We start from the raw sequence: 20,186 nt of genomic DNA, 5'->3' as shown, positions 1-20,186 counted from the left end.
ACCTGCAGGATTCATTTGTGCAAGCACTAATAAAAATGTGTCTGTTCATGTCAAAGCAGACAGTTTTGTTTTACACTATACACAATTTTAAACATGCTTTTATCATTTTCTTTCATGTATATTTGATTCTTTTGTTTAAATAAAGCTAATAGTTGCTTTCATATATTGTCCACAGTCATTCGTAAATGCAATATAGCCTAATTTGTTACACAATAGAATGCAATAGCTGCAATAACCTAAATATAATATAAAGATCATATCTAAAATAAATGTATATGTCATATAGATCTGAGATCTTTTTGTTGTTATATCATTGGACACAATATACTACTGGTGTCAACATGCTGGCCTAGTTTAAAAATATCTCATCTCACTATAGTGTCTAATTTATACTTTGAGTTACATCGAGAGTGTAGTCAGAGAACTGGCCCTTAGCACATACATATGAGTTAGATCATTTCAGTCTTGCACATCAATAACAGTCTTTCACATAACTTCACATTTGAATTATGTTGCTGGTGGAACCACTCTTAGAAAGCAAACAATCAAATTATTTATTTTGAGTCTTCAGAGATTTGTTGTGAATCAGATCATGAAGATGACCAGGTTGTAAGATGATAACAACAGTACAGTGCAAAGTAAAATTCTTTGCTACAAAAAAATAAAGGGGATCAGGGGGTGGAGATTGGTAGGTTTAGGGGTGGAGATGGGTGGGTTTAGGGATCAGGGGGTGGAGATTGGTAGGTTTAGGGGTGGAGATGGGTGGGTTTAGGGATCAGGGGGTGGAGATTGGTAGGTTTAGGGGTGGAGATGGGTGGGTTTAGGGATCAGGGGGTGGAGATTGGTAGGTTTAGGGGTGGAGATGGGTGGGTTTAGGGATCAGGGGGTGGAGACCGGTAGGTTTAGGGGTGGAGATGGGTGGGTTTAGGGATCATGGGGTGGAGATTGGTAGGTTTAGGGGTGGAGATGGGTGGGTTTAGGGATCATGGGGTGGAGATTGGTAGGTTTAGGGAAGGAGATGGGTGGGTTTAGGGATCAGGGGGTGGAGATTGGTAGGTTTAGGGAAGGAGATGGGTGGGTTTAGGGATCAGGGGGTGGAGACGGGTAGGTTCAGGTAAATGTGATGTGGGCGGAGTTAGATATAGATCCAATCACGCCCCCTGGATCTTGTGTTCTGCAGTGAGGACCATCTCGGAGAAACAGTGAAAAAAGTCAAATTTGACGGATTAGTCGACTGGCCAATGAGGCGAGGCCTCCAGCAGTACGTGACAGAGGGGTGGATCACGTGTCAACGGAAGGAGGTGCTTTTGTTTTTCCTTGAGGAAAAAGTCGAGGAACAATGCTTGGAAAGACGATTTCAGTTACACTTTATTTTTCTCTCAAATGCATACAAACAGTCTTCCATAGGACATGACATCTTTCGGAATGCCTAAACCATATTTCCGCGTCTTGAAGCTTGTTTGAGGCTCCGTTTGGGAATTCTTGAGGCTGCAGAGATTGAGGCGGAAGAAGGGAATCTCGAAGCTGAGAGCCAAGAAATGGCTCCGGATTGATTTTTATCACAGCGTTGCAGTGGTTTTCAACTTAACTCGGATTTATATGAAATCATATTTCTATTCTAAAACACAGATTAGTCTCTGTCTCATTAATTTGCGATCAAGAAACTCAAAATGGCGGAGGGCTGGCCCATCCCCCAGGCCCTGTTCCTGCTCATAGTGAGTGTCGTGGGCCTGGACACTTGCCCTTCTCCCTGTACGTGTTCCGATGGTCCAGGTGCAGCACAGTTGCTGGATTGCAACAGGAAAAGACTGAGTACTGCAGCTCTGGAAGCTCCAGCCTGGATCACTCATGCGTGAGTAACAGAGGAGATGTTGTTTACAGGCTCTAGCACTTCACAGGGACTGCACATGTGCACAATACTAACGCTCAACTGACAGCTGATTCACTTTTGTTTGTTTGTTTGGTGCAATTTTAGCAATATGTAATTATTGTTTATCAAATCTTGCGTTATGGCATTGCTTAGAAGTGTCACACGATCCTTTATCGATGCAACTGTGTTTTTTCTTCAAAATAGCGTAATTGTTATGGCTACTTTTCATAATAATAAAACTTTGATAGTTTGGTTTTAGTAACAAAAACCCATCTTAGGCTGATAAAGGCTATATATTTGATTCATAAATTACCAAAACTTCTAAAAATGTCCACCTTCAGATTTTTGGGAAATCTGTAAAATCTTTATTTTATAAAGTAACGTTACTTTACTTATACATATTTTAATATCAGTATTTACTGGGCTGAAGTAAGTTAACTTTCTTGATTATCCCTTATCATTTTTAGAAAAATCTTGTTAAAATATGAGTCTCAAATATGATTCCTAAATCGTCATTATATTGAATTGCATTATATTTGTCTGTACCTTACAAATTAAAACTTGCAGAGCTTTGATCATAAAACTAAGTATTTAAATATTGAGAGAGATTATTGAGAGATACAGGACAACTGATATTTACATGCATTTTGAAGTCTATTGTACAAAAATCTAATTGCTATACATTACAAGCTAAATCTAAAATTCATCTTATTTTTTATTTTTTGTGTGAGCTTCATGTTGTCACTATATCATACATTATGGGCTACAAAAGCCTTATGTTTCAAATATGCTACGATATCCTTTTTTTCTATTAGTCTAATTTATTTAATTTAGCTTGGTTGCATCTTAGATGTACTATACCTAGTTTAGTTTGTTGTGTACAGCTTAGTTTCTTTGCTTTGGTGTTATTAAATCTGTATTTAAGTATACAATGGTGTGAGAAGTCTTTTACCAGATCTGAATGTACACATTATAGAGATCCCCCAGTCTTAAATATTAGGTTATACATTTTTTTTAATTTCAGGTTTTAATCATTTGTTCTCTGTGAATTTAGGTCAATGAATCAGAATGAACTTACAGCGGTGCCTTTTCTTGGAGATGCCTCATCCAACATCACAGTGCTGTCACTGTAAGTGTCCTTCTACATTCATTTTTTAATTAAGTCTGTATAACCATGTATGTTGATATGGTACTATATCTGCTGTTTATTTTCAGTGTTCATAACCGCATCTCTGAAGTCGTGGCAGAGCAGCTGCTGCCATATTCATCTCTAGAAAGTCTGGACTTGAGCTCTAATTCTATATCTGAGCTTAAGGCCGGATCATTCCCTCCCATGCAGCTGAAATACCTGTGAGTTTTTATACTCGGGCTTGTCTGAGTTTTGCACTGTGTTAAAATTCTAAGTAGATTAAGAGAACTTTCTGAAGAAGTTATCCTTTTCCCTCGAGTTATCAGTTTGAGAACTCGAGTATCAGTTGTTGCTTTGATCTTTTTGTCATTGAATAATGGATGTTTTCTTGGTGTTTCTGATTACTTTTGTGGTTCATGGATATTTGTCTGTTTCCTTTCTCCATCACGACAGCAACCTGAGCAAAAACAAGATAAGTTCCTTAGAGCCCGGTTGTTTCGGAAACATCAGCTCCCTTCTGGTGTTGAAGATAAACCAGAACAGACTCTCTCTGCTGCCTGATAAAGTCTTCACCCTCTCTCAGCTCCAAGTCTTGTGCGTATTCATGGCTAATGAATAGGATGTTATTGCAGTGCTCAATTAGATCGTGTCTGACAGGATTACGGCACGCTAAATGCACCTGATATTATCAATTGGGGAGTTCATTTCCCTCGTTGTCTTGTCTCTCTCCGATTGTTAGTGCAGTGGTTTAGATTTTCTCATTGCAATGTGCCCCTCTTCATGTTTTTGTCACTTTTCAGAGAGTTGAGGCGCAACAGGATTCGTGTTGTGGAAAGTCTCATTTTCAAAGAACTGAAGGCTCTTAAATCATTGAAGATGCAGCGCAACGGCATCACAAAGCTGATGGATGGAGCTCTTTTTGGTTTGGAAAACATGGAGGAGCTGTGAGTAAATGCTTTCAGGGTTGACTAGATCATTTAAATGTTTAAATAAAAAAAAATGATGTACAGGTACATCTCAGAAATTTACAATATCATGAAAAAGTTCTTTTTTTTTCTTGTAACTTGTTTCAAAAAGTGAAACTTTCATATATTTTAGATTCATTACATGTAAAGTAAAACATTTTTTTAAATTAATTAATTAAAAGTTTTTTTAATTTTGATGATTAGAGCTTACAGCTCATGAAAGTAAAAAATCAATATCTCAAAATATTAGAATATTTACATTTGAGTTTCAATTAATGACCATCCCTACAGTATAAATTCCGGGTATCTCTTGTTCTTTGAAACCACAATAATGGAGAAGACTGCTGACTTGGCAATGATCCAGAAGACGAACACTGACGTCCTCCACAAAGAGGGTAAGTCACAGAGGGTCATTACTGAAAGATGTGGCTGTTCAGAGTGCTGTATCAAAGCATATTAAATGCAAAGTTGACTGGAAGGAAGAATTTGGGTAGGAAAAGGTGCACAAGCAACAGGGATGACCGCAAGCTTGAGAATACTGTCAAGCAAAGCTGATTCAAACACTTGGGAGAGCTTCACAAGGAGTGGACTGAAGCTGGAGTCAGTGCATTAAGGGTCACCACGCTCAGACATCTTCAGGAAAAGGGCTACCAAGCCACTTCTGAACTAGAAACAACATCAGAAGCGTCTTGCCTGGGCTGTGGAGAAAAAGAACTGGACTGTTGCTCAGTGGTCCAAAGTCCTCTTTTTATATGAAAGTAAATTTTGCATTTCATTTGGAAATCAAGGTCCCAGAGTCTGGAGGAAGAGTGGAGAGGCACAGAATCCATGTTTCTTGAAGTCCAGAGTGAAGTTTCCACACTCAGTGATGATTTGGGCTGCCATGTCATCTGCTGGTGTTGGTCCACTGTTTTCTGAAGTCCACAGTCAACGCAGCCATCTACCAGGAAATTTTAGAGCACTTCATGCTTCCTTCTGCTGACAAGCCTTATGGAGATGCTGATTTAATTTTCCAGCAGGACTTGGCACCTGCCCACACTGCCAAAAGTACCAAAAGCTGGTTCAATGACCATGGTGTTACTGTGCTTGATTAGCCAGCAAACTCGCCTGACCTGAACCCTGTAGAGAATCTATGGGGTATTGTCAAGAGGAAGATGAGAGACACCAGACCCAACAATGCAGATGACCTGAAGGCCGCTATCAAAGCAGCCTGGGCTTCCATTACACCTCAGCAGTGCCACAAACTGATCACCTCCATGCCACGCCGCATTGATGCAGTAATTCATGCAAAAGGAGGCCCAACCAAGTATTGAGTGCATAGAAATGAGCATACTTTTCAGAAGCCTGACATTTCTGTTTAAAATATCCTTTTTGTTGATCTTATGTAATATTCTAATTTTCCAAGACACTGAAATTTGGGTTTTCATTATCTGTAAGCCATAATCATCAAAATTTAAAGAAATAAAGGCTTGAAATATTTCACTATATATGTTATGAATCTTTATAATATATGGGTTTCACTTTCTGAAATGAGTGACAAAAAATATTGACCTTTTTCATGATATTCAAATTTTTGGAGATGTACCTTTAGGTTAAAATTGCTGTTTTCAAAAAACAAAAAAGCTAAGTGGTTTTACTAAGTGGTAGTTCCTTTGGGGGGAAAACATCACTCTTTAAGCCATTTTAGAGCAATTATGTAAAGGTTTAAATATGTCAAATTTAGCAAGAAAGGCTGGTAAAATATGTATTAATTTTATTATTATTATTATTTTTGTGGCTATATCACCCAGATTTAAATAAGACTTGGCTTTTGTAGTATTTTTATGTTGTTTTTTTTTAAATAACTGTATTTGAAACCATGTATCTGAACTTGGAGGTTTGATTCTGTTTTTTATTTAATGTAGCTAATTTATTCTTTAAATTTCTGTTTCACATGAATCAAAGTAGTAAATGGGTGATATGTGTTCTGTTCTGTCCTCTGCCAGAGAGTTAGAGTATAATAATCTGACGGAGCTGAATAAGGGCTGGCTGTATGGCCTGCATATGCTCAGGATTCTGCGGGTGAATCAGAACAATATCGGACTCATTCGAGCTGATGCCTGGGAGTTTTGCCATCGCCTGGAAGAGCTGTGAGTGACTTCAGCCCTGACCTTAACGTTTATTCCTATATACAATACAATGAAATTAGCATGCACATTTTTTCTAGAAATGCATAATCTGTCTTTTGTTCCTTGAAGTGTTGTATTTGATTGTTGGCTGGCTCTTAGGTAATGTGTGTTTGTCTCCAGGGATTTGTCTTTCAATCACTTGAGTCGTCTGGAGGATTGGGTGTTTTCTGGTCTTAGTCTCCTGCAGAGTCTCAACTTGGGTGAAAATCAAATCATACACCTGGGAGAAGGAGTGTTCAGCAGCCTGGCTAACGTCCGTACATTGTAAGATAACCTACATTCCTCTTCAGTCTCTCATTTTATACAGATTGTTTTTGGTAGCACTATATAGAAAGCCTTAGATTTATATACTGTATAAAATGCATTAAAGATTAAATTTTTTCTGCTTTGAAAAAAAAGTAATTCACATTGAACTTGCCTCCCAATATTTTCACTCATCTCACCACAAAAAATATTCAAAGTATTATTTTTAGCAACATAAGTAAATAAATACAAAAAAATACTTTAATTATATTTATTTATTTATATAATATATATTTTTATTTCACAATAAAATTCTAGATATCACATGTTTTTAAGTTGCAGTAATAGCTGGAAGGATTACAGTTGTAATCTAAATTATAGTTATAACACTTTTGTTGGTAAATGATGACATGCATTACTGATTTTTCTGTAATTTATTTTCTTACCATAATCAAACATGCCTGTATTTGCTCTCAGTTAAAAAACATGATCTTGCTGAAAATTGAAGTAGCGTTGTGCTCTATCTTTATAAAATAAAATGAGCTCATAATTATTAACAGATACAGTCTATCCCTGTAGTTTAAGCCCTATAACTAAACTAGATAGAATAATGAATCCTTCTAGTTTAGTTTCTGCCTTTCAGGTTGCCCCACAGAAGAAGAGCACATTCAAACATGCCCACCTCTCGTAACCTTCGCCCCGTCCCTTTGGCACAGTTGTAAAAGGGATGCCAGCTTTATACAGCCAGCAGTGCGTGAAAACAGTCTCACAATACTCCCACATACCAGTCAGTCCATACAAAACCTTCTATTATACATGAAAAGCATACAATGGTGCTGAGCTGCCTGGAGCCATAGAAGTTCAGCCACCTAAATGAAACATCTCTGACATTTTAGATTAATAACAAAGCATGCTCTACACAGCAGCAGTTTGAAAATATTCTGATGGGTCTCTTGATGTTTGTTTGTTCCAGGGACATCCGTAATAATGAGATCTCCCTCGCCATCGAGGACTTGATTGGCATGTTTGTGGGTTTGAAGAGGCTGAACTCGCTGTAAGTTTGTCAATGGAGACGAGCTGTTTGATCTGACTCAGAGATGTGAAGTGTGGCTTGACATAAGCGTATGTGTGTTTTCCAGAGTTTTACAGAATAATAAAATCAGGACCATCACTAAGAGAGCGTTTGAGGGTCTGATGGAGCTGGAGCATTTGTGAGTCTCTCTTATCGGTCCTTGGTATTTTGAGAACATCGTTTCTTGGTTACTGGATGTCTCATTATTACTGAATGTAGCATTGTAGAAATCCCTTCAGATATTTATTTATTTATTTGGAAGTATGTTTCTGCCCTTGAGTACAAAAACTGCTTGCGAGAGTTAATAATATGGAATTGAAACCACTTTCTGAATTATAAAATCACATTTATGAGATGATAAAGTCGCATCGCAAAATTTGAAGTTGTGATGAAACGGAAGCAGCCGCAGATCTCTTTTCCATATTGTTCTGGATGAATTCTTTACAATTATATCTGTAATATTTATTTAGAAAACAGGTGAATTTTTTTTTATTTTATGCTGACTTTAAATTTACACTTTTTTTTTTTAAATTTACACTTTTTTTTTTTTTCCATATAAAAGCTAAAATCTGATTTGGTGAAATTGAGCATCAAAACTTTGTAAAATACAAAAGAAAAGACCACATATGACTCAGCTTTTTAACCCCTTTTTTAACTTTGACCCTTTGAAATATTCAAAGTTATAGATCATAGATTTATAAGGTTATGCTGTTATATTGTACATATTTGTCTAAGTGTAAATATATTGTAAAGACAATATGAAAACAGTAAAATTCATTTGATTATTCAGCTCTTTGTGTTGTTCCATTGTTAATAACCTTTCTGAATTTGTTCTGCAGGGACCTGAGTAAGAATGGCATCATGTCTATTCATCCTGATGCTTTTACTCATTTAAAACTTAAAACACTGTAAGTAAATTTTTTACTTTCTACAGACAGCATATATTTAATGTATTTTCTGTGTCTACACATTTTACATAACATTGTACAGACAGCGTTTGTATGTTATAATAGTGTGATTCAGGTTTGTCCTCAATGATGCCTGTATTGTGGTCTTCCTCAGGGATCTGAACACCAGCAGTCTTCTGTGTGACTGTCAGCTGCAGTGGTTGGGCCAGTGGTTGATTGACAGTCAGTTCCAGCAATCCTGCACCGCCGTCTGTGCTCATCCCGCCTTCCTGGCAGGATCTAGTGTGCTCAATATTAAACTAGAGGAGTTTGTCTGCAGTGAGTGACCTGACAGTTACCTCATGCTATAACAAGATTTCCATGGTGTTCTGTTTTGTGCTTTTTGCCATTAAAAAAGCAATATTATGAAACTTTAAATCTAAAAAATATTAGCTCATGCTTGCATTAAGCTCTCTTTATTGTCTCTCACTCGCAGATGACTTCCCTAAACCACAGATCAGCGCTCATCCCAAGACCGCTGTGGCCTTACGCGGGACCAACGTAACTCTGAACTGCTCTGCATTCAGCAGCAGCGACTCTCCCATGAGCACCGCCTGGCGCAAAGATGGAGAGGTGCTGTATGAAGCCCAGGTGCAGAACTACGCTCGGTACCAGGATCACCGTCTCCTCTACACCACCATACTCCACCTGCTCAATGTTAATTTCACAGATGAGGGCCAGTACCAGTGTGTGGTCTCCAACCATTTTGGGTCCAACTACTCCACTCTGGCCAAGCTCACTGTTAATGGTTAGTGCCTCATCAAAATTGTTACATATTGTTAAATTGTTCCATAATCAGCTTTCAGACTTATTTTTCTTCTGTTAAAATCTTTCCAAAAATGTCTTTTTAGGGGATTTGAATTTAGATGGATGATCTCCTGAAACCATTGTGGTTATAATGGATTCATCCTTTTTTGTGTGTGAATTGGAAATCCAAATTAATAGGCACTCATTAATATCTATGGAAGCACATTGTTAATAGTCATAGTGTCAGATTGTTAATTTAAAGTGTCAATTATGTGATCGTCTGCAGAAATCTTGTATTGGCGTATTGCTAAACTGCTGTGATCTCTCCAGTGCTTTGATAAGCAGTTTGGCATTTGTTTTTTCCCTCCCCTTATTTACCCTCATCTCTCCATGGTTGTTTTCAGAGCTCTGTCAGTTTAATTTTCCATATCTGTTGAACAAACATAGCCGCCCTCTGGGTTGCCGACCTTGGCAATGTAATTATTCTGTTTATATCAGTTCATGATACTGATGGGAGAGTGGATTTGTAACCTAATAATAGAATATGACAATAACAGAAACATGATTCACAAAGCAAACACTGTAAATGCAAATGGTGCTGTTTATGGTTTGATTGGCCATTGGGTTGCTTGTTTTTGTAATAGCTATTTAAACACAAAATAAATTCTGCTGTCACATTTCATAAGTAGAAAATGATGATGATAATAGTGTAATAAAACATTTGCATTGTTTGCTTTTGCTTAGGCATTTTCTTACATTACCTTACATAAAATTTTGAGAGTTTAATAAATAGTGTAGAAGGTAGAAAGAGAGAATAATATATTTTTATTTAATATTATATTATGTAAATATTGATTTTAATAATTTACGTTACTTTAGTTATTAAAATATTTTTTTAAATTGTGTTTTTGTTCCTCTTTAATTGTGAAAAGGTTTAGGTCATTTCCATGTCCATGTTTTTTAAAAGTCCTGACCACTTCACAAATGGATAATAAATAATAATATTAATAGAAGTAATGTATTAATAAATATGATCATTGTCCTCAGTAACTAATTTAGTTTCATATTTTGTAGGGAAGTCTTTCCCTTTAGTTGCACTTTCATATTTAACCACTGGAGGGCTTACTGATACATATTCACTTTATACACCACACACGCTGGGTCACGGTGTGTGTTCATGCACACATAGACAAACACCTAAACGCCAATACTTTGTACTTGTACACATCTATGCAACGCCATTGCTCACCAACAGGACTTGTTTTTATGGACCCAACTCACTAAAACTTTCTTGGATCTAACACTCAGCCCTTACTCTCTTACGGGAGTCACCAGTTTTCAAGATCTGTCAGAAAAATCCAGAGCTTCTCCTCTACATATTTGAATGCCAAAATTTGATTTGGATGAATTCTGTTGTAGCAATTTTCTAGAAGTAGAAAATTATAAATAAGTATGATGTATATTTTATATATTTTTTAGGCAGTTTCTTTACATAATGTAGTGGTATATAATTCCCAATTGAGGAATTACTATTGTATATGAATTAAATCATTGTAATAACTTCTTATTTTGGTGACCACTTTTGTTATTGTAGTCAAGTGTAGTCTCGATATTTCAGGACTTTCTGGAATTACTTGAGTAAATCAGTGAAAATAACTCTGTAATTGGTTTTCCCAGAGCTCCCAGCCTTCCTGAAGACGCCCATGGACCTGACCATCCGCACCGGTACGGTCGCTAGATTGGAGTGCGCTGCGGAGGGACACCCGACACCGCAGATTGCCTGGCAGAAAGACGGCGGTATCAATTTCCCTGCGGCCCGTGAAAGAAGGATGCATGTCATGCCAGATGATGACACTTTTTTCATTGCTAATGTGAAGACCGAGGATATGGGAGTCTATAGCTGTACTGCCAAAAATGAGGCGGGCAGCCTGTCAGCCAATGCCACTCTTACTGTGCTAGGTATAGTTTTTACTGTCCAAAATTTTCTTTTGAATTACTTGCATTTAATAATTAATCATCTCTGGTCTTTTTGACAGAAACTCCATCCTTCCAGCGCCCTCTAGAGGACCGTAACATTGCCCGAGGTGAGACTGCTGTCCTCCAGTGCATAGCTCGTGGTAGCCCCGCCCCCCGCCTCAACTGGACCAAAGACGACGCACCGTTGGTGTTGACGGAACGTCACTTCTTTGCCGCAGCCAATCAGCTTCTCATAATCGTAGATGCCAGCCCTGCCGATGCAGGGAAATACACGTGCATCATGTCCAACACGCTCGGCACAGAGCGCGGCCATATCTACCTCAGCATCTCACCCTCGACCAACTGTGACCCGGTGACCAGCATATACAGTCAGGATGGATGGACAACAGTTGGCATTGTTGTGATGGTGGTCGTCTGCTGCGTTGTCGGCACCTCACTTGTGTGGGTCATCGTCATTTATCACATGAGGAGAAAGAGTGAAGACTACAGTATAACAAATACAGGTCAGTGCACAATTTAGCATGTGTCAGTTCAATAATTAAAATGAAAAATAGTATATACTATATAAAATAATGATTATATAATGTCTAGTTAATAGACAAAATTAATAGAGAATAATGCTTAGTAGTAGAGCTGTTGTGATTTGATACTTAATAATATATTTTATATATATATTTTTCTCTCAATTACCTTTTTTGAGTGGCATTATGTGATTGGATTATTAATCACGATTGGGATATTATGCTTTGCAACAGTATTAAACATTACTTTTCATAAACAGTAACAATCTAGTGCAGTTAGTAATAAGTATTTATTTTTACTACTTTTGTCAAATAATTTTGTAAAAAACAATTAACAAAAATACTCTTTATAAAATATAATTTTATTAAATGTATTAGGCCTATATTTTTATAAGTAAATATTTTGTAGTTTAAATTGTTTACTAGGTAAAAACAAAATAGTAAATATTGTAATATTTAAAATATTCCTCTTTTTGGTCCACTTTAATTATAACAAAGTTTAAGTGGTCTTTTAACCCGGATTGCTTCAACATTATAGTAAAAAAAAAAGGATTATCCATAGTAATATTTTTCCAACAAATGTCATTTTTTGAATGCCAGTAATTGATTTTAAACTACACGGTGATTGCAGCTATTTCAAATAATCAGAGTCAAGATATTATGTAATAAATGCAACAGCCCTACCTACTATTTAAAATAGCCATTATAACAGTTTGAGCATGGCCCAAAAATGGGATAATTTGAAATCATACAAATTTATGCAGACAAATGACATGAATTTTAATATATAAATCTCTCTGTTGTTGTATTCCAGATGAGATGAACCTTCCAGCGGACATTCCCAGTTACCTCTCGTCTCAGGGTACGCTGTCCGAGCCTCAGGAGGGCTACAGTAACTCAGAGAACGGAAGCCACCAGCAGCTTATGCCGTCTCATGCTAACGGTTACGTCCACAAAGACACTGATGGTAATGTCACCCTGTGTTCTTCTAGTGAGAGAGGCTGCAAATTGTAAAATTGACAACTTGTTGTGTAGTTTTTTCATCATTATGATGGTTGTATAATACTATCGTGTTGTGATGTGTTTCAACAGGAGTATGTTACGGTGAAGTGAGCAGTGATGTTGATCCAGATGCTAATGGGATGCTGGGTGGTCGTGTGGGCTCTTTCTTTGTTGGACGTAGCAGCTTCCACCGGAGTGAACCCAGAGAGGGACAGGCAAATATCCCTAATGGTAACGTAAAAATTTCAATTTATCCCAAAAATTAATTTGATAAAAATTTAATGACATTCTGTCATTTACTCACCCACCTGGGATTGCAAAGTTGGACTATTTTTCTCACCAGTTGACATCATTAATCAGCTAATGGGTTGTTTTTTTATTTGTGTTTTTAGGTGGACCAGGCCCTCTGGTCATCTGCTCAGACTGCTACGACAACGCCAACATCTACTCGCGCACGCGTGAGTACTGTCCATACGCCTACCTGACAGAGGACGACCCACTTGTGTCTCAGATCTCTCGGGATGGACGCCAGAGCAGTCATCAAGAGCGGGATCAGCACACCGAGCACGCAGACACGGCACTGGAGAGTTTTATAAGTCAGCAGAACGCCTCTGTGTTCCTCACCAACCACGAACCACGACTACCAGCGTCACAACACTATAGCACTGGTGAGATGAGCACCATACGTACATACATCAACAACAACAACATATTCTAATGCTGTCTACTTTCTTATTAATATCCTTTTCACCATTGCTTTGTTACTAAACTGAATGATCTGCCCACCTAGGTAACGTTTTTAGGAGTCATATGCTTTAATTCCAAAAAGGTCAAATTAAGATACTGTGCCTTGTAAGATTTTTGTGTGTGTGTGTGTGTGTGTGTGTGTGTGTGCAAATTTAGTGTAATTTGTTCGAGGCAATTCCAGAATGCAGTGTGATGAGCTACATAAAAAATGCCATCCAAAATGGCAGACAGTTTTAAGAAAAATGTCCATTTAAATATTCAAATAATTCATATTTAAATGTGTATACTTGCATAATATTGTACTCTTCATATATACAAATATGAATTAAATTTAATATATTTAGATTTTAAATCGACAAGATTGGGGTCAGTAAGATTTTCTTTTGTTTTTGAAAGTCTTTTATGCTCGCCAAGTCTGTTTTTTTTTTTTTTTTTTATCAAAAATTCTGTAAAAACAGTAATATTGTAAAATATTATTACATATATGATATTATTATTAAATCAACATAATATTATTAAATCAACTGTTTTCTGTCAATATATTTTAAAATATAATTTACTACTGTGATGGCAAAATTTATTTTAAAATTGAATGAGTTATTACTCCAGTCACATGATCACATGATCCTTATGATTTATTTCCCTTAGTTTTTGAATAGAAATTTCAATTTCAGTTATTGAAATAGGATTTTTTTATAGCCATGGAAAAAGTTTTAATGCCACTTTTTGTTTTTTAGTTAAGTATTATTATTATTATTATTATTTCTTTTTTTTTTTCATTTCTTTTTTAATTTTTTAAATCATACTGACCCTAAAAATTTGAATGGTATTGTGCATGTTTCTAGCTATGATCAGTTCTCTATACAGTTATTTATGAAAACACTAATCCAGTCTTCAGAAATGAGTAGAAAAGTTACAGGTAAATGAGAAATTCTTTGGTCAGAAAATATGGGAATGCTGAAGAATCTATTGTCAGTGTATTTTAAACATTATTTTGTCTTCACATAATGAACACTAGTTATGTGGCATGCATGAGTGACTATTAACATGTTTGCTGTCCATGAAGAGCAGTAGATTTTTGCTGCGGATGTAGACCGTAAACAGAGTCTGCTCAGTAGTGTTTGGAACTGATCTAATGCATATAATTATTTTCACAATCTCTATTTTTCTTGTCTCAGATGTCCCAGGCAGGTCATTTTGGGAAAGTGAAGAAACCCACTCATCCATCCTCGCCCAGGGCTCAGTGACTGTACACAAGCCCCCGATGGGTCTGTCCTCTGGGGACGACCGAGAGGAGAAGAGGGGGGCACTGGAGGAAGGCTCATACAGGACTAACCCACAGGAAAGCGCCTCTGCGCTCACATAAACCCAGCCAGCCCCCTCTTCCCCAGTCCTTTTGACCCCAAACATCACCGCCTTGTCCTTCAGTCGCCTCCCAGTGCCCTCAGCCCACTACCTCCTTTGAGAAGCCTCATCTGCCAAATGAAATGCCTCTCTCTTTAATGTTTACACTGCCTCTCCTGTCCTTCCCCAACATGTTCCTTTGCAACCCACTGGGATGTGTGCCTTTTGTGGAAAACTCTTTCAGACAGGAGACAGAATCCCTGCTTTCACCATTCCTCAGCTAACCGGTCTGGTTTGAGCACTGAATGTACCATTTCCAAGAGCTGTACTAGTCCTATCACAGCCTGTGACGTACAAATTATGCCATGTTTGGTTTTCCCGCCTACTTAAGAGCATTGAGCCTTTTAGCATATGTCAAAGCTTGGCCCAGACTCTCGTATATCTTGCTTTGGCTCTGGTACAGGACCTGTACGAATATTGACTGTGAAGATTGGACTGCCAAAAGAGGGCAGTGATGTTCTCTGCGTGATGTCAGAGGGCCAGTTACCTGTATTGCATTTCTCATTCCTATTGGCAAACGGTACAGTCTTATGACCAATAATGTGTTAATAGAGTTGGCGGCTCTGTTGTTTCCACTGTTATTGTACGCCGGAGTTACTGTTTTGTCATTAATAATATTTTTTTGTGTAGTGCTTCTCACAAACCTAAACATATTTCTCAATTTCTCTCTCTATTTTTTTAAGGCACTATAACAGACAGTAAGAAAGACCAGATATGTTGCACCTTTGACAATCTTCCCAGGGCAGCCTTGGATGAATCATAATATGCTAACTTTTCTTTTACACTTAATTTCCATAGTAAGCTTTTGTATTTTTATTTTGTGTATTTTGCGACATTTCCATTTTAATTGGACATTTTAATTGGCTTTCCTCATTTGCATTCTTGCAAGTGCGTATCTAGTTGAATTGCAGTCTGTGATTGATCAGCATGACGGAGCACAATTGGTGTGCATATGGGGCAGGGCTACATTCTGACTGACCAGTAGGAGACTGAGGGAGCATTTGAGAGAATTAATTGCAATTCCATCTGGTGCCCTATAGTGTAGAAATCATACAATTCACCTTTAAAAATGTGTATATGCTGCATTTGAAATCTGTTGTTACTGCTGGATCAAACTGGTCTCGTCGAGCTGTTTGCCTTTTTTGTTGCGATCCTCAAATCATCATCTTAATTTGAGGTATAAGAACCATTTTGACAGTTAGGCATAGTCATGTCTTGTCATTTTTATCATTTTGGCCTTAGAAGGACATCTGGATTTATACATTTCTTGCCTGTAAACATTGTCTTAAGAGGCTGCGTCCAAAACCAAAGGAAGCTGCCTTACAATCCTGCTGCCCACTCATTCGACAGACACCTTTTAAGGAAACACGTTTTAGACGGACTTTCAAGACACTGGAACATGATCTTAAAACTAAATTCAGAGATAAACAAGGTCATATTTAATGACCACAGTTCTCATTCCTCAGTAGAAATTAGGCAAAATACATCAATAAATTAATTTACTGCTTTTAGCTGCTCAGTCAGTCCAAATATATATTTTCAACTTATGCCGAACCACATGCGCAGGATTGCTGGTTAACATTAGTAAAAGTAACCATATGAAGCATCTTGGTGGACAATGTTACGCAACCATTTGATTTGAACATGCTTAATGCCTTCCTATACCTCCAGATCTGCATTTTTCAGGTTTTGGTCATATTTTGAGTGTGAAAACGTGAGGGTGAAAAAGTTCCCCACGCAGATTTAGCTCATTTTCAAGTTGGTTGCATGAATTTGCCACATTGACTAACAGAATGCTGCTTTAAAGTGGCTTCTGTGTGAGCCGTGCATTATACATCACTACACTATTGAACCCTTTTTATGACTGCATCTTAATTCTGTTTAGTTTAGAAGTGACCTCTGAGTGGACCTTCTTTGCCCATAAAACTTCGCCTTAAGATTCAGACTCGCTTCAATTCTTGATGATCCAAACACGTGTGTGGATCCCGGATTAAATCTGTCTGGATCATTTATTTTGTTTAGAAAGCTCCACAACATAGCAGTACTGACATTTTGCACTTTGAGTATACAAAAGCTGGATCTTGCATTGCAGCAGATACCGATGGTCACTGTCTTTGAATGGAAATGCTTTATTTTCAACCAGTTTCCAACTGTGATAACGACCCCTTGATTTGCATATTGATTTGTTGCATTTTGCACAATTTCTTGCCTTGCAGTTAGCTTTACAATTACACTAATCAGAGACCTTGATGTCAAATGATTTGTCTGACTCCTCACTGTGTCAGTTTCTCTTGTTGAAAGGAAAGAAGTGCGTGTCATCAGCGGCTTCCAGCTATGTTTAAAACATCTAGGGTTTTCGAATTACTGTTAATGCTTGCTTGGTCTCTCTCGGTTGAGCTTGCGGGAGATTAGTGCAAAGCAGTTTAAAAGTAATGTAAGTGAATAGCGGTGTTATTTGACCCTGAATTATACAGGACTTCGTTGGGATATTTAGACATGAATAAGTGTGATTTCACTTACAGATTTACACCAAAGAAAAATCCACACGGATCAAACATTCCTGCATTCTGCAAACCAAAGTTTTGCTTAAATGCTTTGACAATATTTAAATGCTGCTTTTTTTAATGTTTCGGTTCATTTGTGTATTTTTTTTTTTATATGCTGTACCTGTACATTCTGTAAAGCATGTATAAAGAACATTGTGTTTCAGAAAATTCTGACATTTAGCTGACATTTAAACAATAAAATGAATTCAGATGCATCACGAGTGAAGATGTACCCATGTTATTCAAATAAGCTGTTATTAGTGGAACAAGCTAAGGGAAGGAGCGCTATTGCAATTGCTCATATTTAGGGTCTTGTTTTAACCCTATAACCTACTGTATCATATTTGATATAAAGTTGATCCAAATGATCAACCAGATCAAATCTTTGCTAAGAATCCCAGCTTCTACATGGCTTTTACCTTCTGATTGATAGTTTATCATTATGCATTTTAGTATAATTGTAAAATCGTCCACCTTCAGGTCATTGTATACGTGTCTGCTGTGGAATCGAATGAATTTTGTAAAGTAAACATAAAAATGCATTTTATTTTGTTAGAAATATTTCAAGATGAACACTTACTGGACTGAAGTAACTTCGGTTTACTTAAATATCCATCATTTTTTTTGTATCAAATATGATACAGTAGGATTTGAGAAACATTTGTTCATATCTCAATCATAATTATATTGTTTTGCCTGCACAATAAAAGCCACACACAGAGCTTTGATAATTAACTAAGCATTTAAAGATCATCTTAATATAACAAGAGTTATGAAGTGATAAAGTTGATATTTATTTGCAATTATAAAGATTGATTTACATTACAAGCTATTAGAATTTCATCTTTCTTTTTGGCTATATAAACAAGTTTGCACCAAGTGATGTATTTCTGCTCCATTCTTGAGAGTGACATTCATATTCTATATCATACTACAGTGTATCAGATATGATACTGAACAAAAAACACATGCAGACTTTTTCATAGATTTCTAAAGGTTCAATAAACTGTTCCATTTAACAAATGAGATTTTTCTGGACTATTATTTTATATCCAGGGTTAATATCAGATATGAAGAGGTTGATTCTGCAGGTTGATCTGCTATTGCTTTTTGTTTCGTGAAAGAACAAAAGTCTTTTTCATTCTGACATGAGGGTGAGTAAATTCTAACGTTTTTCATTTTGAGGGAGCTGTTTTTCAGTGTTATTGCTTTGTGGGGGAAAGTGTTGTTACTGTAAGAGCACTGTGTTAGCGTTATGCCACAGCTCACAGTGTTGGGCTCAAAGTGTGATTGAATTATGCTAATATAGTAAACTGCAGAACTTTTCTGGAAGTTTAAAAGGACGCAGACCCATTTGAATCCCTCTAATACTTGAATACCTGACAATTTTCATTGCCATCCTCCAAGAGATGTTCTGAGAGAGAAATTATAGTTGTGAGATCAAAGTACATACCTCCGCCTGCTGCTAACCCTCTTTACTCAGCTTTATCAATAATTCATTCAAACACTAGACTCGCTTTGGATTATTACACAAGTGCTGCGCCCTCTGCATTAACACTGTCCTGCACCGCTAAAGAAAAATCTCTGGCTATTGCCTTCGTTTAGACCATAACTGAGACTAGAATATGTTTGGAACAACCAGTAGATATCTAATAATCTAGTTTAGTTGTGTTCAGAGCCATGCACTTGCCAGATTTAATATAGGAGGAAACAGGCCTTGCTGTTGTTTAAGTGGCTTTGCAAAAATTCCTTAAAAGAATATTTGAGCATTCTGACCTCCAAATTAAAATTTTATCATCTTATTTATTTAAAAATGCCCAAAATGATATATAAATACTGAAAGTTGAGAACAAGTTTTGATATTTTTGCTCTATTCAATGTGTCAGGTGTCTGATGTTATGAAACAAACATTCCTGATGATTCACACTAAACATCTTACTGCTCAGTCATTGCATTTTTATATCAAGTATCAGCAGGTCTTTGCTGAGTTCAGATGGGTTTAGCTATCAAGTTGTTTTCATGTCACTTTAGAAACATAACTACATATTTTTAGCATTTTTAGAGGGATTCTAAGAGTTTTGTTCTATAATACTGCCCAGAATAAACTGCATATATATTTAAAATGGATAGTCCAACCTAAAAATTATATCTCCCCATCAAGTGGTGACATGCATACAAAACCTGTACGAGTATTTTTTTTATTGAACATAAAACAAGATATTTTTATGCTTTGAAGATATGCTTTTATTTAGTTTTTCAACCTTTTTTAAAGCTTGAAAGCTCCAGTCTCCGTTTATCATAATCGCATGAAGTACAACTGGCACAGTGCTCATAATTTCTCCTTTTGTATTTCACAGAAGAAAGTCAGAATTTAAATAAAAAAAAAAAAATGACAATTTAAATTTTTTGGGTGAACTGTCAATAATCACTGTCTTTTAAGACCCAAATACGTGTAAACTTTAGAACAGGTATTATTTTGTCTTGTGGAATACACAGTATCTTTTCCACCAAATAGAAAAAAGAGAAACACTTTGAAGGTTCTGCAAGAGGTATATGTTATTTGAGCATATCGCTAGATACGTGTGGGCTGGTCTGTAAATAACTTAGAGGTTGAATGTAACTAACACACAGAAATTGGTTTCATGTCTGGTCTTGTTCTTCAGTATAATTAACCATGTCTACACACTTCCTGCTGCATTTCCTGTGTCTGATCCTAATACTCTGGGGAAGTGCACAGCAGTGATTGGGAATTAAATTGAATCCTTTACAAACTGAAGAAGGCACTGTTTTGATTTGTCTTGACTTGTCTGTAATTAATAAGGGAGCTGAGCGCATGAATTGTGTATCA

General features: G+C 36.8%; 1 protein-coding gene across 1 annotated transcript; it reads left to right on the top strand.

Moving 5' to 3' along the window:
- The first annotated feature begins 1,267 nt into the window (after window positions 1–1,267).
- LOC306879314 (leucine-rich repeats and immunoglobulin-like domains protein 2) lies at window positions 1,268–18,355 on the top strand. The gene is made up of 18 exons (XM_079432142.1): window positions 1,268–1,852; window positions 2,925–2,999; window positions 3,086–3,220; window positions 3,453–3,593; window positions 3,800–3,943; window positions 5,950–6,093; window positions 6,253–6,396; window positions 7,349–7,429; window positions 7,515–7,586; window positions 8,287–8,355; window positions 8,510–8,673; window positions 8,831–9,142; window positions 10,819–11,100; window positions 11,178–11,621; window positions 12,454–12,606; window positions 12,732–12,872; window positions 13,034–13,309; window positions 14,567–18,355. The coding sequence occupies exons 1-18, from the start codon at window positions 1,671–1,673 to the stop codon at window positions 14,752–14,754; spliced, it is 3,147 nt and encodes a 1,048-aa protein (XP_079288268.1). The 5' UTR covers window positions 1,268–1,670; the 3' UTR covers window positions 14,755–18,355.
- Window positions 18,356–20,186: the final 1,831 nt, after the last annotated feature.

Source organism: Barbus barbus (genome assembly GCF_936440315.1).
Source record: "Barbus barbus genome assembly, chromosome: 13".
In the NCBI taxonomy this organism is placed as follows: Eukaryota; Metazoa; Chordata; class Actinopteri; order Cypriniformes; family Cyprinidae; genus Barbus; species Barbus barbus.
This window is presented reverse-complemented; position numbering and strand designations above follow the sequence as displayed.

Bases quoted from the DNA above. Each gene is read 5' to 3' on its own strand.
- LOC306879314 (XM_079432142.1), top strand. From the start codon at position 1,671: ATGGCGGAGGGCTGGCCCATCCCCCAGGCCCTGTTCCTGCTCATAGTG. The intron at 7,587-8,286 runs GTGAGTCTCTCT...TTTGTTCTGCAG, and splicing joins CTGATGGAGCTGGAGCATTT to GGACCTGAGTAAGAATGGCA. The intron at 12,607-12,731 runs GTAATGTCACCC...GTGTTTCAACAG, and splicing joins CGTCCACAAAGACACTGATG to GAGTATGTTACGGTGAAGTG.